The 27,202-nt window shown below is 37.2% G+C and overlaps 1 protein-coding gene across 3 annotated transcripts in view; it reads left to right on the top strand.

Annotated features, from left to right (window-relative positions):
• Positions 1 to 27,202, top strand: part of LOC149575936 (putative methyltransferase PMT24) — a 63,590-nt gene that overhangs the window by 13,491 nt on the left and 22,897 nt on the right. For all 3 annotated transcript variants that reach the window (XM_089816028.1, XM_089816025.1, XM_089816032.1), the window contains exons 5-6: positions 11,000 to 11,270; positions 11,385 to 11,495. In XM_089816028.1, the coding sequence (XP_089672154.1) occupies positions 11,000 to 11,270; positions 11,385 to 11,495 (382 nt within the window). The remainder of the gene's footprint in view (positions 1 to 10,999; positions 11,271 to 11,384; positions 11,496 to 27,202) is intronic.

Genomic DNA, 27,202 nt, shown 5'->3' with positions numbered 1-27,202 from the left:
TTCAAATCCCTACGTGCAGTTTTACAGGGATGTGGGAAGAACAAAACTGATGATGAGTGCATATTCTTGATACTCTCAAAGCTAAAGGGGCAGTATCAAGTTTTTTCTTCTACTTTCTACTCCACCATGGATGCCTTTGGAGACAAACATAGGATGCCTACATTCGAGACATTTTGTGACAGGTTGTCTAGGGAACAGGCAAAGATCCAACAGGTGGATTCCTCTGGCTCTTCCAGCCAAGCATTGGTTGCTCAAAATTCTAAGAAGAAATCAAAGAAGAAAGGAAAATCGAAGAAAGATACATCACAATCTGATCCTAAGCCTCCAGCTAATCCTCCAGCAAACCCTCCCAAGGGTAAAGGTTCTTCAAAGTCGGGTGAGTCTACCTCCAAGACCAAGAAGAAATCGAGTGAGAAATGCAGTTTTTGTGGGAAAGATGGACATTCAGTTTCTAGGTGTTGGAAACAATTAGAGGCTTTAGAGGAAGCCATGAAGGAGCGTCGCATTTCAGCTCCTCAGTCTTCATCTCCACCTGTAGGGAAAGGTCATGCTCTTTTTGCACGAGTTACGACTTTAGCACCTTAATGGATTCTTGATTCCGGGGCTTCTCACCACATGAAAAACACTTCTAAGTTGCTTACTTCACTTGCTCCTTGTGCCACCACATAGATTGCAGTTGGGAACTCTTCACAACTTTCAGTTTTAGGTTTTGGTACTGTTGCTTTGGCCGAGGGCTCTCTACAGGATGTACTTTGTGTTCTTGATATTTCGATGAACCTTCTGTCTATCTATCAGATTTGCTACTCTGGCTCTGGGAAGATAGTTGAGTGCTCACCACACGAAGTGGTTATTCGGGACTTGCATGATCCAGAGATGATTGTGGCCACTGGGAGTGTTGACTCTGCATCTCGCCTCTATAGATTTGATGGATTTGAGTCTTTTGATGACATAGGTTCATGCTTAGTTGCACATGCAGATTCAGTAAGCAGACTTTGGCATGAACGTTTTGGGCATGTCAATTACAGATATCTTCAGCAGATGAGCACACAGGCACTTGTTCTTGGGCTTCCCCAGATTTCCTGTCCAGATGGTGTTTGTCAGGGATGTGCACTTGGCAAGCAACATAGGGATTCTTTTCCACATGGACGAACCACTCGTGCTTTAGTACCTTTGGAGTTGATTCATAGTGACCTCATGTCATTTCCTACTCCTTTTTCGAGTGCTAGATATGTGCTTACATTCATTGATGACTTCTCTAGACGCACGTGGGTGTACTTTCTTAAGTACAAGTCTGATGTCTTTGACTCATTTCGAGTTCTCAAGGCATTTGTAGAGAAGCAGTCTGGGCTTTCTATTCGGCGCATACGCACGAATAATGGGGGGGAGTATGTGAACCAAGCTTTCAGAGATTTTTGTTCGGAGAATGGTCTTCAGCATCAGCTTTCAGTGCTTGACACTCCTCAGCAGAATGGTGTGGCTGAGAGAAAGAACAGAACCCTTCGGGAGATGGCAAATTGCATGATTCAGTCTAGGTCCATGGATTCATGTTTTTGGGCAGAGGCAGTCAATTGTGCCAACTACATTCAGAATCGGATGCCTCATAGGGCACTTCGACATATGACTCTTGAGGAGGCTTGGTCCCATGTCAAGCCTGATGTGTCGTCATTCAGAGTTTTTAGGAGTACGACATATGCATTTGTACCTGATGCTCAGAGGAAAGCAATGGAACTGAAGAGCCGACCATTAATTTTTGTTGGCTACTGCATGGATGTAAAGGCTTATAGGTTATTTGATCCTGATTCCAGAGAGGTCCTATTTCGACGGGATGTCTAGTTTGATGAGAGCCCTCTTGCAGTACATTCCTCGCCTCCAGCGACTCCTTCAGCTCCCACTATTCCCTCTTCATCTCCACTTTGTGTCACGGATGATGAGGATGATGGTCATGGTGATCCCGATATACCTCCACCACAGGATCCTCCCTAGATGCCTAAATGGGCTCGAGCTACTATTGAGGCTGTAGGATCTCTAGCTGGTGACCCGTCCACTTCTTGTCGCACCCGTTCTCACATTGCAGGCTCCAGTCTTCTCAGTCATGCTATTAGTGTTGATCCTCAGACATTTGCGGAAGCGACATGACATTCTGAATGGGACGGTGCAATGGAGGAGGAATATTCTTCTTTGATGAAGAATCACACATGGGATCTTTGTCCTCTTCCCAAGGGGAGAAAGCTAGTGCATTGTAAGTGGATTTATCGCACTAAGTATGCTGCTGATGGTTCTATTGATAAGCATAAGGCTCGTCTTGTTGCGAAGGGTTTTTCACAGGTTGAGGGTGTTGATTATTCCGAGACATTTGCCCCTATCGCCAAGATGAATTCTATATGCCTTGTCTTATCCCTTGCAACTTCACAGGGATGGCTAGTTTATCAGATGGATGTGAAAAGTGCCTTCCTGCACGGTGATATCACTGAGGAGATTTATATGGAGCAGCCTCCAGGTTTTGTGCAGGATCCTACCTTGGTTTGCAGGCTTCGACGTTCATTATATGGTCTCAAGCAAGCCCCCAGGGCTTGGTATGAGAAGATGGACTCATTTCTGCTGTCTACAGGCTTCACTTGTTGCCATTGCGATCCCACAGTGTACATTCAACGTCTTGGTGATGACATTCTGATTCTTGTTTTGTATGTTGATGATCTTATCCTTACAGATAGTTCGTCATCCATGCTCCAGGATGTTAAGCGTGCACTGATGGACCAGTTCGAGATGATTGATCTTGGTTTGCTCCACTACTTTCTTGGTCTTCAAATTCATTAGTCTCCTACTGGCATTTTTGTGTATCAGCAGCAGTATGCTCTTGACATGCTTTGTCGCTTTCACATGCTTGATTGTAAGGCTGCTCCTACACCATTTCAGTGAGGTGTCACTTTGTCTACCTCTTGCTTCTCACCTATAGTGGATGCTACTTTGTATCGGCAGTTGGTTGGCAACTTGTTGTACCTGACAAACACGCGCCCTGATCTTTCTTTTGCGGTTGGCCTAGTCTCTCGGTTCTCTCAGGAACCTCATGAGAGTCATTGGCAAGTTGCCAGGCATATTTTGCGCTACATTCAGGGCACACTCATGTATGGCATTCACTATACTACGAGGACTCCACACATTTTTGGCTACACTGATTCAGATTGGGCCGGTGATGTTGATGATCGGTTGTCTACTTTTGGCTTTGTGTTTTGCCTTGGCTCAGGTCCTATCACATGGTCGTGCAAGAAGCAGCATGCTCGAGCACTTTCCTCTACAGAGGTTGAGTACAGGGCCGCAATTCTTGCTAGTCAGGAGGCTTTATGGCTTCGTCAGTTGATGACTGAGTTTGGCTTTCCTCTCGATTGTCCCATTGTTTTGTGGTGCGATAATCAGAGTGCCATCCATATTTCTCGCAGGAAAGAGCGAAAACCACGTGGGAAAAACCCTCCCCCAAAAGAAGGTAAGAGCCTAGTGAAGAACTGAAGAAGCCTCCAACTAGGGGAATGTCCCCTAAAACAAGAACAAGGAGTGATCATGAAGAGCATCACTGAAACATGAAGAAGCCGCAAAAACTGCCATCAAGAAGAAACTGCTGATCTGAAGAACCTCCATGGAAGAAGAAGGCACGAACCGAGTGTGTTTATATGGTAGATGATTCATCTCACCAAAATGCATAGGTAGCCAGCCATTGCAATCGCCTTGTATATAGGATCAACCACTGAATACATAGTTCACACTATCGAACCATTGAACGAAGGATGCATTAGAGCAACAGCATAACCCCCCCTTAATGCATACGGGGTGAGATGACAGGCAACTGAGAAGGTGGGCCAAAAATTTCCTGCAGACGAACCAAGAACGACGAGAGAGGAAGAGGTACAAACACCTATAAAGACACGGTCACAACGACGCTGCATGGGGCTAATGTCGTGGAAGGGACACTCACTTGACAAAGGGAGAATGCCTAAAACAGCAAACAACTATCCCCCCCATGTTGCTTTATAAAAATAGTGCATGTACAATTGACTCAAAACAACGTTCATGACCCTCGGAATGCAAGAGTGACACTTTATCTTAGTGCGTATACAAAAGTGCTTACACATGATGTCTACAATGATCAAAACAAGGAAAAAGTTGGCAAAAAAGAAAGTATAGCCTAAAACAAAAGAAACCATGCCAGGAAAACGATCCTCGGACCTGAAACACCCAAGATATCCACCATAGAGCAAAAATGCCAAAAACATGATAGAAAGAGCATGGGCCAAAATCTAAGGAAAAGGACGACATTTCTGAAAAGATGACAATATCAGCTTTCCAAAAATATAACGTTTTCAAAAAATTGACATGGGATGCAAAAGATATGCATGCCGGAGTCAAAAATAGAACTTCGGACTTCAACTGAAAAAATGGGCAACAAAAATGCATCAAAATTTGAAAATACTTGCACTAATGTCTCCGTCTCGGAACCAGCTTTTCGACGCTTCTTTCGGATCGGAAAAATACTTCCGTATGCTTAAGTTATGGCCAAAAAACTAAAGGTAGGTCCAAAATGACCTTGAAGAGGTGCAAGGGGCACATGATGCAGTGCTGATGTCAGCATTCTACTGGCTTAAAATTGACGGCCAAGCAATTGTTGCAGCAAAAAAGAGGCCATGTGGCAATGATGACGTGGCGGTCTATGCTCGGGGTTATGGAAGTTGTCCTTGGGGGGACTGGTTGAGGCCTTCCTTCCTTCACTTCATGTTTTTTTCAGTATGTTGGTTTTACCTCTTTTTGGAGGAGGGTTTTTCCCATGGGGTTTTCCCTCTTTCTCCATTTTCTGAGGTTGCATTTTTTTGCATTGTACATGGGTACCTAACATGGTCTTGTTGCTGGGACCCATCCTACATTTCATTTTAGTTTTTGTGAGCTTAAGGCATTCCCATAAGTTGCACTTAAGGGGGGGTGTTAGAGTAAATAATTAATTAATTATTTATTCTATTACTTAAGCTTACTTAGGTAAATGCATGTAGTTAATAGTTGTAGAGATAAATTGTTGACAACATGGGAGTTTGTTTCCTTCTAGCATGTTCCACCTTTTTGTGAAAAGTGTGCTTAGTTGTCAAATTTATCTTCTACCACCTTCCAAGCTTGTTCTACAAGCTTCCTTGAGGTCTTTATAAGCGACCTCTCTCTCATTGTAAATTTATTCCATTCACATAGCAATTCTAATTTTCTATTGTGAAATATTCTCTTGTGCGGTATTTGCTTCAAACTCTTTGCTCCCTAGGTTTCTCTTCAGCAAGCTATTTGCATTGCAGGTGATCTTGGCGGAGTTGGATTCTCAACTCCTACATTTAACAATTGTATCTCCAAAAAAATAAATTTGGATGGGTGTTAAGAAATTCATCTATTTAATTTTTTTGGAGGATTTTATAATTTATATCCTTAAAAAAATATTGTGGGTTTTGTATTGATTTTCTCAAAAATTGTTTTGTAAAAGGGTTTTACCAGTTTTCCTCAAAAAAAAAGTTCTGTATTTTGACCCTTATCTCGGATTTTGTGTATTGGGTTTTTAACAAATTTTTTCAGTTTTATCTTCAAATCTTTTCTAGAAATCTTGATTGGTGTTGCTAGTCTCAGGGGTTTTTGACTTTTCCTAAAAAAAATCATTGGAGAGTTTTGTCAAAATTTTCCACCAAAATTGTGGCTTCCTTCAGCTATTATGGATCACACCTAGAGTTGCTAGGGCAACGGTCTTCAAAAGGGTTTGCCAATTTTCTCTCAAAATTGTGTTTCAATTTCATATTGGTGTCTCTGGCTACAAGGAGTGATACCTTTGTTTCCCAACACCAGGTTAGATGGTTTGTGGTTATCTTGGTTATTTCTAGAAGTTCTGCAAATTCGAGGAAGGGTCTAAGGAGCAAGCTCTAGTTGCAGAGTGTTCTAATGAGAAGGGGGCATCCTTCTATGCATCCATGACCAAAAGACCTGCAAATTGCCTTCTATAGGGTATGTAGGGCAGTTAGTATGACGACCGTTAAGGTAGGGTATTGAGATAATAATGTAATGTTCCTAATGGTCATCTTTAGAGAGTTTAGTTTTATTAGTTTCTATTTTTATATTCAGTTAACATTGTTTTGTTTAGAAACATCATCTTATACTTTTCTATTTATGGAGACTTCATCTCCATTGTTTAATACAAAACTATCAAATTTTATAAATAGTTTAATATTATTCACGAATCCACAGTTTTTTGTTTTTATATCTTAAAAACTTGGATCTCTCACATGCACAGGTCATTCTATAGATTTTCTTTGGTATTTACTATTTGTTCATTCCATTTATAGCATCGCTCCGGGTAAAACCAATTTTGCCTCCAAATTTTATTCTAGATTTTCTTCATATCTAACGTGGAATAATCATTAAATATGAGTTTGGCTTCTGTTGAAGAAGGTTTTAATTGGGTTCCACAAAGTCTCTAGCAATTTCCTCTCCAATGCTCTATATAATTTTGATGCTCTCTCATTAGGGCAAAAATGTGTTCTGGTACCATTGGTGTGGTAGTAAATTGTATCACCCATCTCAACTGAAAAGAGAAGTTATACTTCGAAGAGCACAAGTAAACTAGAAATATTAGAGCTTTAGGATTTGGTTGAAATTTTAAAGGCACATCCAACTAACAACTTGTTGGTATACTTTAGGTTACCCTATTTTGAGCTTTTAAACTGAGTGATAATTTAATGTAACATGTGTCAAGTCAGTTTAGTATGCCCTCTAGGATGGCTTTCTTCTCATCTACCCTCTCTCTATGCTCACCATGCGGGAAATTGAGTGATCAAATGTTATCTAGTCAGCTAGGTGATTATAGGATGCATGGGCATGTCTCAAAGTGTTCAAGATGAGAAGAAAGCTATAAAAGAGCTCTAGATATTGACGATCTAACCCATAAAGAATGCCAAGGTGAAGGTTCTGCAATAGGTCACATTCAAAGGAAGAGTTTCATGAAGACACCGAGCCATGCTGTTGAAGAACAAGTCATCTTAAGCGAAGAATTCATGTAGTCATCATGTAGATGGAGCCAAATGATTTTGGGTTGTCAATGCATTCAAATCAATGGTGATTGTGCAGTCTTATTAGCCACGATAAGGGTTGAAAAGCCAATCTATTGAAGAATCATTCCTAACCGTCGGATGGAGATTAGATCAACAACTCTGAATGAATTTCGGGCCGATTTTGGGCAACAGTCGTCTTGTATTCACAAAGTCTCCGGAAGGAGGACATGTGGCATACTTGATGTCACATCTATTATGGTAGGGAGCTGTTGATCTCATTTGTTCATAAAGGGTGGGCCCACCCAAGTACAGTTACACACCGTTCGATCAACAAGGATTGAATGACCCTATTCGTGTTTCAGGCCTAAATGTTGAAGGATAAAAAGTTTTGGAGAAAGTCTCCGGAATAATGCCACGTGTCCACAACCCCACTGAGCACCCAACAAAGGAGTATTAAGGAAAAGTAATATAAGGACCTATTAAAAGATGAAGATCTAATCACAACCATCCGTTGCAAGATCAACGACTCATATTTAAAGTTAAGGGTTGGTCGAACGTAAAAGAAGTTTTCAAAGGCATAACCAATGTTTCATCGATGAGTTTGAATCTTTTCAGTTGCAGAGTGAACTGTAGCATTGATTGGAGCATTAATAGATAATGAACATGTGTAGAAGAATCCATTGATGCCAGAAGGAAGAATCTTAAGGTTTTTTGCATGTTTTAGTGATAATATAACGGTTGACCTTCTCTATTCTTATCCCTTCTGTTTAATCTCTTCTTCTCCTTTGATATGTAACGGATAACTATTGACATTCCAGTGCTGTGGTAATGCAATAATTGAATGTATTTGAAGACTGTTTGTCTTCCATGTAATAATGATTGTAAATGGCCAAGAACCCAAAGAAGGAGGCCTATATATGTAATTTCGTTTCAATCAATAAAGGATCAACAATTTTGTCCAACTTTTCCCCCTGCATTTCTAGATTTTGAGTGAGAATCGAAGAATTAGGTGGAATGAAGGATTTGTATAATGTTTGCAGTTAGGTAATGTGATGTTCTGATGCCATTTAGGACTAGCTTGCCTAGGTTTCTTTATCGTTGACTCCTTCAGCTGAGCTAACCTTGCATTTCAGAGTAGTTTCTATGGGATGGTAGGACAAATGCATTTGGAGCTGTTAATTCCTTATCAGATTCCATTTTGGTAAAGGGTTATCAGTCAAGGTGGATTCTATTTCATCTTTCATGTGCATCTCTGCTCTCTCCCTAGATTGCATTTCAGTAGGACCAATCTGCATTTAGATTGGAGTAGGAATAGTATTAGAAGGACTTTAAGGTAGCTTGTGATATCCATTCTACTGGGTGTTATAGGTTGCCCAAATCTATCTCTGCCTGGGGTGTTTGTAGTTATGAGCATCCTGGTTTGCCTCTATTGCTCTCAGGTTAAGAGCATCCCCCTTTTTATCTACTAAAAACACAATTCACTGCATATCTTTGTAGAGCGGAGCTGTACCCTTAAAATTCAGGGATTAGTGATCCAATCTGTTGTAGGCAGATTGTTTCCTCATATTTTGGGCATTGAGAATCAAGGTAAAGCCAAGTTAGCAAGAGGGACAAACTGTTTACCAACACAACTCAGAACCGAACCTCTGGAATTCCTGAAAAAATAGAATGAAATAATACGATTTGCTTCTGGATTTGATCATGTATGTTTTTTATTGCAAAATCCGGAAGCAATTTGTATTATCTTTATGGGCTGTGGAACTTTCTGGCATTTGATAGATTGAAATTTCAAATTTCTGAAATTGAAAAGCTTTATTCATATTCTTTTGGCAACAATAAAATCTACACGGTCAAATCCAGAAGAATATGAAGTTTGAACAAATCATAGTGGACTGGAGATTTCAGATATTCAATTGAAACACTTGATTTCTGAAATAGAAATTCACATGCAACAGAAACTAATAGAGGAGCATAAAACTTTGGAATTGCACAGGTATAAAATCTGAAGTGATGTAATGCTCGAAATATGTCAAATAAATGAAATATGTGACTGATGGAAACTAAAATCTAAGATATAACTGAGATAGACTGCTGAAATTTGGAAACTCTTGGTGTATTATTACTGAAAACAAAGCAACAGTACATGCCAGAGTTAAATCTTTACTAAGAATTTATGGATGCCATCTCAGGGCAAGAAACAGACATCCAGGATAGATGGCTAGTCAACAAGGACACAATCTAATGTAACACCGTACTTTCGAAGTTTTTCCTTCATTCAATGAAATTTGAGATGATCAAGGTCCATGTGTTACCTTGATTGACATTTCCTAGTTGTTTAGTTGACTAGGTTTAACTGAATTATAAATTCATAGATCTTTAAATGTAATATTTCCGAGGTTGCTTTTTTTCCCTGATTTGGTCTTTAATTATCATTTGCCAGCCAAGTTTTGGAGTCTGCCCTTCAGAGTTGCCTTTAAATAGGTTTGATGCATCTTTGTATGAATTTATTCTTAGTTTGATGATGAGGATGTAAATCCCAAATCCATTTGAAGTTTTATGCATGTGGTGGTTTCGTGCTAGTAATTGGTTTTTAATGGCGACATGTTTGCATTTTGAATTCTCATGCAAGTCCACAAAAAACCTTGCACACTGGAATTAAGGAATTTGGGACCTTGACTACTATAGCCCTTAACCCCAAACTTGACTAAGCGAACCATGGACACTGAACCTGGAATTTTCAAACCTTGAACACAAACTGTCAACAGCTCAACACTGAAACTTGAAACTGTTGCATATTTAAGTCTCTTTTATATTTTCTGATAATCTATGTGATATATGGTTCCCACCTGAGCATATTTTCATATAATAGACTCTAGTAATCCAAAATACAAACAAAACAGATGTTCTATCCAACAAAAAAGTATGATCACCTTTTATTGGACCAAAGAGTTATATGAAGAGTCGACTTGAAGAATGATATGAAGTTAACTTCCTAGAAGTCTTCTGACTACTCATTGGAGTCCAACCAATGAAAACATCATTGCCATGATTGAGAAAGTTTGATCACAATATGTTATCCAAAATATTCTTTGAATTTATTTGTAAACAATAAAAAAAAAATAAACATGAAACATAACAAAATAAAAATAAAAATATATGGATCAATATGCCTGGTGAATGATGTCTTGAAATTTGACTTCCATCATTCTTCTTTATGCTTCATCCTCTCATTTCTGTTTTCCTCTTCCTGCTTGCAAAATATAAATTGTAAAATGGTAAAACAAGTGTGAAGTTATAAGAAGAAAATAGGTTAGAGTTAAGCAATGTTTTAGATGTGTTTTTCAGTTAGAGGGCTTTGCAGGTCCCTCATATAAATGTCAGTTTTTAGTAGTTTAAAGAGTTGTTTGTATCAAAAGTATTTAATGTAAAAACTGCTGGTAATAGCTTTACATCCATAGGATGGTCGAGGAATAGCAGGTTGTCTTCCAAATTTCCCTACATGGGAGAGATGTTCCCAATTATTTGCATTATTTTTAATACCGCAGGTCATCCCCAGGATGGTTGAGGAATATGAGGATGTACTAGAAATGTTCCTCAAATCAGAGAAGGGTGCATATCCCCAAAGTTTTGCATTCTTTTGGGGTTGGTTGGCAATGTTTTCAGACCTCTGACATGTCTGTGATTTCTAGGAAAGGTCAAAGCCTCTAGGGACACGTATAAACCTTTCTTAGGAAAGTAATTATTAAAAGTTTATCATCTATCTGATTATATGTTTTGGATAACTCAGAGTCATGTACCTATAGGCATGGTTTTTGTAAGGCTTTTAGTGGCACAACAAAAACTTGGATAAATTGTAAGGATTTTAATGGTCAATAAGCATTGGCAGTTGTAAACCTTATTTTGAATCATCAAAATATTGATCTTGACTTGGTTTTGGGTTTTAGCAGATTGTACCTGACATTGCATGGGGTAAGCATAGTCGGGTAGTGCTGGATGTTGGCTGTGGTGTTGCCAGTCTAGGAGGATTTCTCTTTGAAAGAGATGTTTTAACTATGTCCTTTGCACCGAAGGATGAGCACGAAGCACAAGTTCAGCTTGCTCTGGAACGAGGAATTCCTGCAATATCTGCAGTCATGGGCACTCAAAGGCTACCCTTTCCAAGTGTTGCCTTTGATATTGTGCATTGCGCCAGATGCAGGGTCCCATGGCATGCTGATGGTACAGTCTTTAAGGATTCAACTGAATGCAACTTATTAGGTGTAATAGTATCTTTATTTCAAATTTATATGTTTGCAGGTACTTTAAAAATCACATAGTTGTTAAATCTTACAGGTGGCAGGCTTCTTCTGGAGTTAGACCGCATTTTAAGACCTGGGGGCTACTTTGTATGGTCAGCTACTCCTGTTTATCAAAAACTAGCCGAGGATGTTGAAATCTGGAAAGGTAACAATAGTTGAACTTTGAATTTGTTTTTAATTTTCCTTATGGTAGAGATGCTTCATTAGTCGGAATTTTGGTCATGGATTTCTTGAGTGGCAAGATTTTATTCAATGATTTGAAACTTGGTATATACATCCTATAAAATCTTGATTAGTTTATTATTGTACATTGTGATTTAACTCATATGTGGCATGGTGCTGGTGCCGAGTTCACTGTATTTGTCTGTTCCAAATACAAGTTCCTTTAGCAAAGGAATAAAAAAGAAGAACTTGATGGAAAATGACTAACTGCTGTGCTTTACACTTGCTATAGTTAATTATTCATCACATGCTACAAAAACATGAAATTACAATGGGTGTCAGGTGATAAATGCGTTCCTTGATAACTTGCACTTGATTTGTTCTGTAATAGGGCTTGCAAATGATTTGTTCTGTTATAGGGACCTTAGCAATGATTGTCTTGGAGAGCTTGATGGTTACTTCTGTCCAACTGCTTTCCTTGGGGCCCAATCAGATCAATCTGCTGTGTGATGCCTTTTGTCCATCAATCAAAATATCTTGGGAGACATGAGCTTACAGAAGTTCACATTATGTATTAATACCATCATTGTTTTTCTATAAGTCTTATTATCATTATCATCTCAAACTAAGTTATTGCATCGGGTTCGGGTTCAATAGTTTGGTTTACTGGTCCAATCAGTTTGTTTTTGATAGTTGGGTTTGTTTTGGGTTCATCAATGTTTCAATACAATAAAAATCAGAAATACATACATATTTGCTAAGTCATAGGATACATTGAATTTCATCCATGAATTTCAGTGAATTTTAACCCCTTCCGAACTTCATCCGAATTTTATGATATTCAATATTGTTAGAATTTGCTGAAGACAATGAATGTAATGCCGAGATCTAGAAGCTCAAGAGATAGCACAAGAGAGACATGTTAAGGCATCTGGATCAGCAATAGAGAGAACTTTGATAGTCTTTTAATTTCAGATTGCATCAGATAATGACTTAACCACAGATATGTATATTAATATTACTCCTTGAAGAATAATATATATAAGTATCTGATCAGACCTTGAAGAATAATATATATATCTGATCAGACCTTGAAGAATAATATATATATCTGATCAGACTTATATCATATATATATCTCAGACTTCAACTGAGATAATATGTGTACTGTTGCTGTCAATAGATCTATTAACTGTATGATGAATATGTTAATGATCTCTGATTCAATGATCTGTAAATTACTTTGAATGATATTGAAATAGTGAGTCGAATGACTGCTGTATAGAATTGTATTGCCACTTTTATTGATATGTCATAACAGCAGTCATCGATATCTGATATATATGATGTCTGGGGGTTAAGTCCACGAAGGGACATGACTCCCTCTGTGGCTTATGCCACGGGGAGTCATGGCCCTTTGTGGCCTTAACCACATCACTAATACAAAGTCACCAATTCAATACTAATCGCTAATTATGACCATCAGGCAATGTTAATATTAAATCACATAATTAGATATGATGCCCGATAATGGGTAATAAGAATGTTAATCACTCTGCTGTTAAGCAGATGTTATTATTCCATGTTTCTATTCAATATTTATATAAGAGTGTTTGTAATAATATATCAAAGTAACAAGAATTGGAATTGGAAAGGCTGAATCAAATTGTGAATTGGCCATGAATTGGCAAATTAAAAAACCTCTTGAAATTTAATGAGTAACTTATTTAATAAACCCTTTATCGCTGATTTGATTCACTGATTCACAAAAAATCTTTTGGTTTGAATCGAATCATCGAATCGCATGAATGGCCGTGATTCTCGGAACTATCTAGTATATATATATATATATAAACATGTATATATGTATATACATGTATATATAAATATATAAATATATATATAAACATGTATATATGTATATATATATAAATATATAAATATATATATAAACATGTATATATGTGTATATATATATATATATATGTATATATATATATATATATATATATATATATATATAAATATATATATAAATATATGTGTGTGTGTGTGTGTGTGACACACACACACATACAAACACTGTTCATATCATAATTCACAAATTCAAATATATATCGATTTAATAATAATTAATTACATGCTTCAATTCGAATGAAGCTACATTCTTAACACTCCCTCTTAGCAAAAGAGGATTTAATAGTCATAAGTATTTCATGATCAGAAATGCATTGACATCAAGTTATAGTGCTATCAATGATATATGCGATTTCATAACACCATGAGTTATTAGATTACCAACACTCTCGGACAACATTGGAATGAAGTCTATCAGATAACAACTTTGATCTTAGGATGACAATAAAGTCTTCAATGTCATAAATATCACAATCTTAGATATAAATAGTCCATCTTATCATGACATCCGACACATTTTGGGACAACAATAACTATAGTCAATCATGGTAATAACTATCTACATATCATGAAATTTGACACAGTTCGGGACACAACTAAAAGGAGTCAATCATGATATGTTTGTTATCATAATCACCGACACAATTTGGGAAAACACTAAGTGATAACAAGTAAACACAATATAATTAGTATCAAGATATCCAACACATTTCGGGACAGCAACTTAATGTAGTCAATCTTGACACACTTGTTATCCTGAATTTTGGCACATTCCATGACAACAAGTTAATGTAGTCTATCATGATGACAGGTCAAACTATTGTTGAGGTCGTCACCTTACAATAGTGACCTTACACATACATCCCATGAAAGATCGTCACCTTTCTTGACATAGCACATAAATGCAATATTGCAACATTTATATATTCATGAATATATTAATTACATAATACAAAGATTCAAGCTTAGAAATTATAATTACAATTTAGTCATACCAAGTTTACTGAAGTACTCCACTTTTAACTTTCCAAGTGGCTTGATAAATATGTCTGCATCTTGCTCTTCAGTATTGATGTAAACCAATTTGATAACATCTCTGTCTGCCATATCTCTTATGTAATGGTAAGGGATTTCAATATGCTTAGATTGATTATGAAAGACCGGGTTTACCGAAAGTTTGATGCAACTTTGTTTATTACAGTGAATCGCAGTGGGATTCAGGGGCTTCCCAAATAGTCCAACTAGTAACTTCCTCAGCCGCATTGCTTCACGAGCTCCCATGGAAGTAGCCATATCTTCAACTTTAGTGGAACTTAGAGCAAATTGCTGACTGTTTTCTACTAAACCAAGAAATCATAGTCAATCTAAAACTGAAACAACACCCAGAAGTAATTCTACGATCAATGGAACTGCCTGCCCAGTTGGAATCATAATACCCTTGGAAAACTGAAACAACACCCAATAGTAATTCTACGATCAATGGAACTGCCTGCCCAGTCGGAATCATAATACCCTTGGAGTCGTATCTCAACATTTTCATACTTCAGGCCAAGTCCAATAGTACCATGCAAGTATCTCAGAATATGCTTGGCAGCTATTAGGTGAATCTTCTTAGGTTTGCACATGAAATGACTTAACACATTAGTAGCATAACAGATATCAGGGCGAGTGTTTACCAAATACATAAGAGATCCAATAACTTGTCTATAGTATGCAGGATCTATAGTTTCTAAATCTGTTGCTTTAATTTTAAGCTTATGAAGATTTGTTTCCATCGGAGTAGATAGAGGTTTACAATCCATCATAAACCAAATCTAGTCAAGATATTAGAGGTGTATTTTCCTTGATTTAGGAAAATGCAATTCTCCTTTTGCCATACTTCTAGACCTAGAAAATAGTGCAAAAGACCTAGATCCTTCACATCAAATTCAGCCACAAGTTCTTCTTTGCATTTTGCAATAAGATGAACTTCCCTTGTTATTAATAAGTCATCAACATAGAGAACAAGTATTAACATGTCACCATTAGATATTTGAAATATATGTTAGGATCAGCTTCATTTTTGGAGTATCTTAATTTGGAGAGATAACTGTCTATTCTTTCATACCAAGCCCTAGGAGCTTGCTTAAGGCCGTAGAGAGATTTCTTCAGTTTGCATACATAAAGATTTCTGTCATGTGTAGCAAAACCTCCGGGTTGTTCTATATATACTTTTTCTTCAATAACACCATTTAAAAAAGCAGTCTTGATGTCCATTTGATTTCTCTTCCACACTTTTGATGCTGCAATGGCAATAATGGCTCTTACAAATGTATATCGGGCAACAAGGGCAAAAGTCTCTTCATAATCAATTGCAGCCTTTTGCAAAAACCCCCTGGCAACAAATTTGGCTTTGAGTTTTTCAGTGCTACCATTTGATGCATATTTGATTTTGAATAACCATTTTGAAGAGACAACTAATTTGTATTTAGGTCTAGGTATGACATTGTGAGAATCCAAACCCGTATAATACTGATCTAAGTTAATCAAACTGACCATAACATGGGTATTGGTGTCTATGACTCTCAACAAGCATAAAAATTCTCCTGCAAGACAATTGTAACAGTAATAGAGTATTGGGAATATTTAAAAATTAATGTTCAGAGTTTACAATAACTTCCAAAACAACATCCAATCACATATTTAAACCACAGTACTGTCATTTTATGCAACAATGAACATTCAAGGAAAATAGAAATCGGAACCTGGTATGCCGTGAGAGAATTGGCAGTTTGCACGACTCAGGATTTGGTTGATTAGTGTCACAGAGTCCTGTTGCCGTAGATGAACAGGTCACTGGAGTGTGGTATTACCTGCTTCTTATCGGGCCTGACAATCTGTTGGCCTGTAGTCGAGTTTGCTCCTACTCCCCGTACCTATGGTTGATGCTCACCAACCCGCAACCTTCTTGTAAGTGATACGTATGATGCTTGAGATCCTACTTCTAATGCTAGATACCCGTACCTCACTCTTGCTTTCTGTGGTGAAGAACTGAAGCACTTGCTATTGTTACTTCCTATGTTTTTGACCTATAGTACTACGTCCAATACTCTTGTTGGCTGAATGGCTATCTATTGCATTATCATATGGAGGGATCTCCTCGCCTTGCAATTGGATTCCACGGCCATAGATAGCAGCTAACATACTCCTCCTTGTGCTTGCCTGCTTCAATCAACGTACTCTTGGTGCAGACTCAATAGGAACAATAGTTCACCAACAAACTTCATAAGAATGACGTATCCAATGAGCAGCTGGGGCTACGTCCAACTCCTCGCACTTGCCTTAAGGGGTTTCGTCCTCAAGAGCAACCAATCACATTAAGCAACCAATTTCATTTTAATATGTTGATATATTTCACGACGACAATCCCAATGAAGCTCATTGCTTTTATAACCTCGATATGTGGGGAAATACAAACAACTAGGCAGTGTGGGATAAAAGCCATTTTCATCTTTTAGTTACTTAAGTTACTTTTGTTATAAAATGACTTTTAAGTCATAAAGTAACTTTATAAATCAACTTTATAAAATAAAGTGACTTAGCTATGGAAAAGCTCCACAACTTAAATATTTCCCCAATGAAACCAAATAGATTTCTGTGATTGGTTGGCATCCTCAAGATTAATGCCATTAGTCTATCCGGATGGAAAGATAGACCAACAAGGTGCTAGTAGGCCTAGCGCAGAGAAGGGGACATTACAAACATCCCAGACATCATTCTTTAAGATAGATTGGTATTCCTTGATCATCGCATCTTTCCAAGCTTGACATGTCAAGGCCTCTTCAACATTTGATGGTTCAGTTTTAGTAAGCTCAGTCATGAGTGCAACACAACATGTTTGGTTTCTTGTTCTCTTACTTTCTCTAAATACTTCATTAGGTTCCACATTATATTCTTCAATCATTTTTCTTGCCTACAGTGGTCTTTCCTTGTTAGGAATTTCAGCATTCTTAGGATTCGATGATGAAGTGGTGCAGGAGCACCTCTCCCATGGAATTTTGAGTCTTATTTAGTATGTTTTGAGTCTCGATAGATTAGGGAATTAGTTGTTTCAAATCATGTTATTAAGTGTTCAAATTAAGGTCATGTTGACCGATTTCTTGTTATGGTTCAAAGTGAGTCAAAAGTGGGAAAATGCCATGCAAGGGCATAAATGGAATATAATGTAGTGTTAAGATGTCATGATGAACCTTTGGACCTATTTAGGGTGTCTAGAAAGTCTATTAGAGCATAAAATGCAAACTATGCAAAAATTGTAAAATTGACAAAAAGTTGCTATCAACAATTTTTGCAAAATGACAAGTTTTGTACAAGGTGAACAGTCATCCACCTTGGACGAGCCATTAGGGGAGTTGAAAGGTCATGTTTGTGTATAAAACAATGAACTTTCATGTAGAGAGAGAGAGAGAGGATATGTGGTGAAGAAAGGTGAAGAGCATGTGTATGGTTTTTTTATAATAAAGTCAGTATTTTGGTGAAAATCTGCACATCTATTGGTATTTGAATGCTGCCCTGACATATTGTCCTGGAATTTGTGGTTGTGATGATTTTGGAGCTTCCTTGTATATGATAATGAAGGTGTGTATCAATATTAATACAGCATCTATACCTAGCATCACAGGTTATTGATGTAGTTCTCTGTATTCACTGGTTGAACAGCAGACTAATTGTAGTTTCAGGTTAACTGATCATAATTGCTGCATACTTTCATTATATAAAGATTGGGAAAGACTTAAAGGTTCCCTTGGGTGTTATAGTTTCCATTTTATTAAATTGATATACCATCTTTGCTTCTTGTAATGGAGATGCCCGAGAATCAGCAATTCACTGCTGTTGCCATGGAAATACAGCAAGTCTGTAAGTAAGAATGTGGCAGAGGTGTGAGTATAAGTTGCATGAACGTTTGGAAGATTGCCTTCAGTCTTAGGATGTTGTAGAACCATTTGCAAGGGAAGAAAAGGTGGTAGATTGGAGTTTGGAAACCAATCATGAGATTCAACAGTGAAACCCTCATCAACATGAGGGTTTGGAAGTTTACTGATCCGCTCAACAGCTAGGAGTTCGAAAATCAGCAATTGGAAAGTTTTTGGTAAGGTAATGATGTTTTAAAGTTCAGTAGTTATTGTACTTTGGAGAGTTAATGAGTTTGGAGTTAATAGGTGTGTTTTAGGCCTATTTGCTAGACTTGGGCTTGCAGGTTATATACCTTAATGAGTAGTTGGGAATCTATGTTTTTGGGTTTTAGTCAAGCTAGGTATTGGGTACCTAAATCACTCTTTGGTTTTGGTAATTGTTTGGAGAGATTATGAGTTCCTATCTTAAAACCTCTAAGGTAGGTCTTCAAGGAAGAGCCTCATTATATCAGTTTGTGAGAATTGGTGTTTTAAGCCCACAAAGGGGTGTAGAACCTTGTGAATGTTTTGAAATCACTTAGTTGGCAATGAGTTAAAGTCTTTTGGAAGTTTATAGGGGTATGGTGTTGATAAAGATCCTGGAGGGTGTAAGGTGGTGGAGGTGTTGGCTATTGTGAGAGGGGGTTGAGTTTGTGAAGGGTTAGATAGAGACATTTGGAATAGGTGAGATGGCATAAGGAATAGGCCAATCACCTAGTCTCTAACCTTGGAGAATCCTAAGAGATAGCATATGATATGCTTGGTAGGCTTAAAAGAAGCCTAATGAAAGAGTAAGTGAAACATAGTGATCACCTTCATACTTGCATCATGAAGGTTCATGATCTTTTATAATATTCTCCCTCTGATTCTCAATTATATCCAATTTTGTGATTGAATCATCTTCAACACTTAGAGAGAGGTTGTAGGCTGCATCTTTTTTAAATTTAACATCTCTACTGATTATGACAATGTGCAAGATAGGAAAATACCCAATGGAGATGTTCTAGCCCCCAACAATTAACCACACACCAGAAACACAACACAAGATACACGATCTCATACCAAACTCAATTATTTATTCATAAAACAACTGATTACATGCAATCTACCGGGTTGTAAGGCCTTCCGGTTACGACCAAATACAAAGCAAGTAATAGTTCTGCAAGATCACTCAAGATCCAACCCGAATCTTAGCTAGTCCAGATCTATAACACAACAACGCTCTGGAAGAAATCTCCCACGAGATCTAAACTTGTGCTCGCAAGCCACCAAGCAATCTCCTTGTTTCCCAAGCCACAACTATTAGCTCTGCTACACTTCGCTCTTCTCAGCTACACCATGCTGAACTTTTGATCCACTCCCTTGAATGAATGAATCAAGACTCCACCTAAACCCCCTACTTATACCTAACTAAGCCACAAGTTGGGCTAGCAATTTACAAATTAATAAACCCTTACATTAAATGCATATTTAAGCCACAACTCGGCTCACAACAAACATTAAATACAAAAATGTTAACCCTCTTGTTAACCCACGATAACCACACGAAAATACTTAGGGCAAGCCCTTAAGTTTACAACATTGATTAAATGCACATAGGAGAGATAACCAAGACCACACATAGGTCCTCACACATCCCTAGATCGATCCATGTCACGATCACGCGCTACATGCATTAAATACACCAAGTCGACTGATCCAATCCGTAAGAACTCCATCCCGCAAGCCACACTGCTGAGCATCAGCAAAACCACAAGCATCGCTTAGCAACATAGTACATGCCGAGCAACAATATATGTCGAGCACCAGAATCTATGTCGAGTTCCTTCAACAACCGAGCACCAAGCTTCTCCACCAAGCCCATTTGGTCAAGCCTCCAATCGAGAAATACCACAAAGATGGCCGAGCACCTCCAAGCCAAAAATGTTAACCCTCTTGTTAACCCACGATAACCACACGAAAGTACTTAGGACAAGCCCCCAAGTTTTCAACATTGATTAAATGCACATAGGAGAGATAACCAAGACAACACATAGGTCCTCACACACCCCCCGATCGATCCATGTCACGATCACACGCTACATGCATTAAATACACCAGGTCGGCTGATCCAATCCGCAAGAACTCCATCCTACAAGCCACTTTGCCGAGCATCAACAAAACCACAAGCATCGCTGAGCAACATAGTACATGCCGAGCAACAATATATGTTGAGCACCAGAAACTATGTTGAGTTCAACGACCGAGCACCTTGATCAACACTACGCCTAGTAATGATCGAGCATCCACCCTTCTTCGATCGAGCACCAAGTTTCCCCACTAAGCCCATTCGGTCAAGCCTCCAACCGAGAAATGTCACAGAGATGGCCGAGCACCTCCAAGCCAAAAATGTTAAGCCTCTTGTTAACCCACTATAACCACATGAAAATACTTAGGACATTGATAAAATGCACATAGGAGAAATAACCAAGACCACACATAGGTCCTTACACACCCCCATATCGATCCATGTCACGATCACACACTTCATGCATTAAATGCACCAAGTTGGCCGATCCAATTCGCAAGAACTCTATCCCGCAAGCCACACTGTCGAGCATCAGCAAAACCACAGACATTGTCGAGCAACAGTATATGTCGAGCACTAGAAACTATGCCGAGTTCCTTCAACGACCGAGCATCATAACAATTGAGCACCTCAATCAACACTACACCCAATAATGACCAGGCATCCACCCTTCTTCGACCGAGCACCAAGCTTCTCTACCAAGTCCATTCAGTCAAGTCTCCAACCGAGAAATACCACAGAGATGTCGAGCACCTCTAGTCTTCCACCAAAATGCCAGAATCTTCAGGAAGCTTAGATGCCCCTGCATCAGATTTCAGTAGATCTTTGTCTTGGAACATAAACTATGTATCCTTAAATGGTTTCGCTATAGCCAACAAATATAACTTTCTTCCTAGAGGGTTCTAGTGTAGTCCTCTTTTCTTTGGAAACATGAGTTTATACGTGGCAACCAAAGATTTTTAGATGGCTTAAATTTGGTTTAATCCTTGTAAAGGCTTTTATAGGTGTTATATTCTCTAAGATTGAGTGAGGGCATTTGTTTTGGATGTACACAACTATATTTGAGGCTTCAACCCAAAATGAGATATGTATGTTTGATCATGCATCATGGCTTTTGCAGCTTCAATAATGGTTCTATTTTTCCTTTTTGCAACTCCATTTTGTTGAGGATTATAAGGTACTGTACTCTTCCTCTTAATCCCAACAGAAATGTAAAATTCTTAAAAATTTTCAGATATAGTCTCACCCCCATTATTTAATCATAGAGTTTTTATTTTCTTCCCTATTTCATTTTCCACTTAGGCTTAAATTCTTTGAATTTCAACAATTCTTCATTTGACTATTTAAGTTTTAGGAAATATATCCAAGTTTTTCTAGAATAATCATCAACAAAGATTACGTAATATAGAAATCCCCCTAGTGAGGGTGTTGACATTGGACCACATATATCAGTGTGGACAAGTTCTAGTACATTTTTAGCCTTATGTTCACTTGAAGGAAAAGGCCCTGTTATGTTCTTCCCTAGAGCACATCCTTTACAAATTCTAGTATGTTCAGATTTTAGATGAGGTAATCCGGTAGTAATCTTTCCTATGGTAGGTAGACCACTATGCCGAAGATGTCCTGATCTTCCATGCCACATTTTATTATTATTTGATACTTCATGACTCGAGGCATATTTTTGATTGTTGCATAGTTTGTATAAACTGCCATCTCTAAATCCTATAGAAATAACATTCTTAATGTTAGAATTTTTAGGCCAAAGTAAAACTTTATCTTCATGGAAAGTGACGCGATAGCCTTGATCAGCTAGGCTTGAAATGAGACCAAATTTCTCTTGATGGCTGGTACAAAGAGAACATCTTTCAATTGTAAGGTAACTCCGGTTCTTATTTGAATTAAACAAGTCCCAATTCCCTTCACTAGATAGGTGGAATTGTCTCCAATGGTGACTTCTTCAGTTGAATGTCCTTCAAAAGTTTCAAACTGGTCTATAAATTTAGTTATGTGTCTTGATGCTTTGCTATCGATTATCAAAGTGTTTGAGTTTAATTCACTTGATAAGGCTAGGAAGAATACACGATTCTCAACTTCCTTAACTTCGGCTATGGTTGCTTGAGTTTTCTTTCTTTCTGGACAGAGCCTATATGTATGTCCAAACTTATTAGTTATCACACCTGTAGCACTAGACCTTAGAGAGATCTTTGTTTTTCTGATTTTGATAGTTATTTCCTCTCTTTCGTTTAAATTTCTTTTTCTTCCCTTTGTTGCTTGAATTTGCATGTAGTGCTTGAATTTCTCCCTCTTTATTTGGACTGATCCCTATTGAGATTAGTCGAGATTCTTCTTGAGTGCAATCATTATTGAGTTGATTGAATTTAGGTAGAGAAGGTCGACTAATGCATTCGATAAAAGATTCCCATGAGATTGGTAATCCTCTAAGGGCTATGAGAGATAGTTCCAGATCATCTACATTATTTCCAATAGTAGAGAGTTGGTCTCTCAATTCAGAAATTCTCAAGAAGTAGGATGAAATTGTCTCCCTTTAATCATTTTGATATTGAAGAGCTGCTTCTTTAAGGTAAGGTTTGCACTATAGATTTCAAATGTATTTTGAATGGTCGTAAACAATTCATAAGTAGATAGATGGAAGAATGTGATTTTTGACAGCATCAATGATTATTTTCTTAGCCTTGTTGTTACTTCTCTTCCAAGACGTCTTATTTGGTTCATTTTTGGGCATCTTAATGTCTTCTTCTATGTAGGAATCCAATTCAAGTTCTTGAAGTATTGCTATAATCTTGATTTTCCATGAAACAAAATTTGAAGCGCCTTCGAGTCTATCCTCAACTCTAATGCTGTTCACCATGTTGCTCCTTTTTCAATTCTGATTATAAATCTGATATTTTTGACTCAAATTTTAGTATCTATATTCTTCTCTAACTAGGCTGTGATACCATGTTAAGGAATTTAGATCAATGATAGAGAGAACTTTGATAGTCTTTTAATTTCAGATTGTCTTAGATAGTGACTTTACCACAGATTTGTATATTGATATTACTCCTTGAAGAAATAATATATATAAGTTCTGATCAGACTTATATCATATATATGTTAAGTTTTGAGCCAAAAAATCAATGAAGATAAACATCAATAAGAAAGAGCCAAAACTGAAACAATAAACACCAGAATTACCTTGCGAAAACCCTTCTAGAATGAAGAGAAAAACTTAGTTACACAACAAAATATCGTTATAGAATGAAGGGAAAAACCTAGTTACACAACAAAATATCATTATATTGATCATAAAAGTTCAAGTACATAGGTTTCCACTTGATTAATTTACAATATACCAAGCAATGATATAAATAGATTGCAGAAGACTTTTCATCAATCACACGAAGGTCTCTTTGAGTCTCAAAAATAAGACACTTCATATTTCCACATATTCAACACTTCATATTTCCATACACATGACTCTTCACGTGACGTATGATACATGTCCTTTTACATAAAATAATAACTTAAATATGATTGCAAATATTACTTTCAACTGAAGATGGCCATTATTGTCCTGGATTTTGTCATCACAAAATGTTGGTAATAGCACGAAACTTTTCCAAGCTAGTTTCGCATTTCTCTAAGCTTGAATTTGATATTTAATTGTTTAATGTTGATCGATTGATCTATTTCAATTCAAATATCAAATTGTTTCACTGAAGGCCTTCGTCAAGTCTTTTTCGTTTTGCTTTTTGTCGAGCCTTTGCTTGATTTTTGAAGCCTTCATCGTCCGTTCTTTGCCTTTGAGTTTGCATTTGCTTGTTTTTAGTCCTTTGGTTTTGTTCATGTCATACCTTTCGTTTTTCCTTTCGATTCGGTCTAACCTAGAGGTCATTCAGAGTTGTCAATCAAGAGTTATGTCCGTTTTAGTGCCTCAAAAGTGCACATTTTAGGTGAAACAGCACGAATTAAAAATATGATGTTATATTTTCAATTTGACATTCACTTTTTGAAAAATATAACATTATATTATCTTTTTGTTATGTTTTTAAGTTACTTTTACTTTAAATTTATAACTTATAGTGACTATAGTACACTTTATGTTATAATTTTAAGTTGAGTTACTTTTTAATTTTTCACTTAAAGTAACTATATAACTATATAGTTTCATTTTAATTTTTGGTTTTAAAAATCAAATGCTTATTTAAATATTACTTTAAAATGATGTTTATGTATTATATTTCATAATATGATGAATAAATATTGTTTTTTGACCCATTTTGTAACATTAATATAATTTTAAGTGAGTTAAATAACTTAAAGCCTTTAGAAGTGGACATTTTATATGTAAATGCATGAAAAATCCATCAAAAGTGGACTTTTTACATGCCATTGCATATAAGGTCTCCTTTGGTGGACCTTTTTGATGTCATTACATCAAAAGTTCATCATAAGTGGACCTTTTTGATGCTATGACATGAAAAGTGAAGTTTTCATGTCTTTGCATCTTAAAAGTGAGATGTAACTTAAAATATGCAAGTGACCCAAAAAGGTCCGATTTTGATGACTTGCATGTTTTAAAACATGTTATGCACCCAAAAAGGTCCGATTTTACTTGGTTGCATATTTTAAAACATGCTATTGATCCCAAAAGGTCCGATTTTAACTTGTTGCATGTTTTAAAATTTGTTGTGCCCTCCAAAAAGTCTGAGTTTGAAGAAATACATGCATTTGCTCCCTAAGAACCCGATTTTGCTCATTGTGAGAGATTTAATTGGTGGATTTGCGTGAAATTTTCTCCATTCAAGGCGTTTTTACTTGGTAATCAGTTTCCTTGCATCAAAAATGGATTTAATATGTTGAAAATCGTTTTTGGGAGCTCAATCCTAGGGCACGTTTTTGAAGAAAACTCCAAACACCTCCATTTTTGATCAACGTTTTTGCATGAGGATGAATCGATTTGCTCTAATTTGGTGATTACATTGCATTTGAGTTAACATTTTGGTGTTTAAACACCAAATTGATTTACCCAAGCTCCTTTGTGAAACACATTTTTTGCCAAAAACATCCCATGAGTTTTCATTTGCAAAAACGTTGGATCTTGGAGTATTTTTAGGGCACGTTTTGGCATCTTCTAACAAGAAATCCTTGTTTGCTGCCCTCTCCCATTCGAATTTGCAAAGTTGGAAAAGGTCTTACCATTTTTGGAGAATTTTTCAACATTGGAGCATCTTTTTTCTTCATTTTTGGCACTTAATCTTCATGTAAGTGGACTTCTTCTTCCTTGCTATTTAATTCATGCTCATCTGGCTAATTTTATGCATGAAATTACTTGATGGTTGCCATTTGTGAAAATCTTTGCCATGGTAAGTGCATTTTTCTTTTAAATATGAAGTTTTTATTCATTTTCATGTTTTTGGTTCTTTCCCAAGTCCCAATTTTGAATTCGAGTTTTGAAATGCATTGCATCTTGGCATGTTTGAGTTATTTTTTGAAGGTACGTTGTTTTTTTTGTGTTTTGTGTTTTGTGCTTGCTTGCCGGTTTTCTCCACTTGGAGAAATTGCGTGTTCTTTCCCAAGAACTTGTTTTTGCTTCATTACATGCGAAAGCATCGCCATATTCCACATTCTGTTTCGTGTCACAACACTTCATCTCTCACTCAACAAAATGCGGTTACATGTTTTTCATTCCATTCGCCATCCACACATGCATGTAATCCCATTTTCCACTTCCTTTTTCACCCATCTCACTTTTCGCTTCCATTTGCACGACACAATTACACAAAATGTCTTACGTGTAATTGCATCCAAAAGTTCTGATTTTGATTAAAAGTCACATTTTGAAAAGTTAAAAAGATGTCATTTTTACTTCCTATGTACTTTGACTTCTCCTTTTCACCAAAAGTGACTATAAAACTCATTATCTCACTTCCATTTTCCATTTCCATTCCTTCATATGCATTTGTGTTTTCGTGAGCAAATACATGTTTCCGCATCTTTCCATGATTTCCATCTTGACCTTCATTCGCACATACATGTAAAGTGTATCCTTCACCAGCATTTGCATCTCATTTCACCCTTCACTTCCCGTTACATGTTGCATTTACATGTACTCATTTTTCATGTAATAATGCCTTGAAAACACTAAGTCACTTTTGAAATCAGCAATGTTCATTTGCACGCATTCCCATGCGTTTCACCTTCATGCATTCTCATTCCATTCCATTTCGTTTCATCTTCCATTTTCTCACTTTCATTTCATTTCATTCCGCTTTCCGTTCCATTGCATATGTATATGCTTTCTCTTTGAAGTCATTTTGATGGATTTGTTGAAGTCTCCAATCCATTTTCGAATCTTCATTGCTGATCCGAAATTCACTTGTATGGAGATTCCTTCTGATGATGTATTTATGTTTTACGATTTTTGTGTTGCAGTGCAAGCACAAGACATGTCCTCGCCATTCAAATCCAAAGGCAAAATGAAATATTAATATGATAAAGAATTGGTCATGCAACTCCTCCTTCAGTCATATCTATTTTGGATAATGTGTTGGACACTAAGATTGGTCATGTTGATGTGGCTGATTTTCTACAAAGAGTTGAAGCTCTGGCTAGTCATGAAATGGAGCGCATTAGGAGAAGCAACATTCATTTGGTATCCACATTTCCTATGGTGGCTATAGAATCTGACTACGTTTATGGATGTGCACGACAGTTTACTCCCAAGACGAAAACTACCAAAGATGCTGACGGCAAGGTTATCATTAGCCTAGA

The sequence above is a fragment of the Cupressus sempervirens genome, chromosome 1, assembly GCF_028749045.1.
Source record: "Cupressus sempervirens isolate cs-2001-9-10 chromosome 1, ASM2874904v1, whole genome shotgun sequence".
NCBI lineage: Eukaryota > Viridiplantae > Streptophyta > Pinopsida > Cupressales > Cupressaceae > Cupressus > Cupressus sempervirens.
The sequence above is the reverse complement of the archived record's forward strand: the minus strand, read 5'-3'. Positions and strand labels throughout refer to the sequence as shown.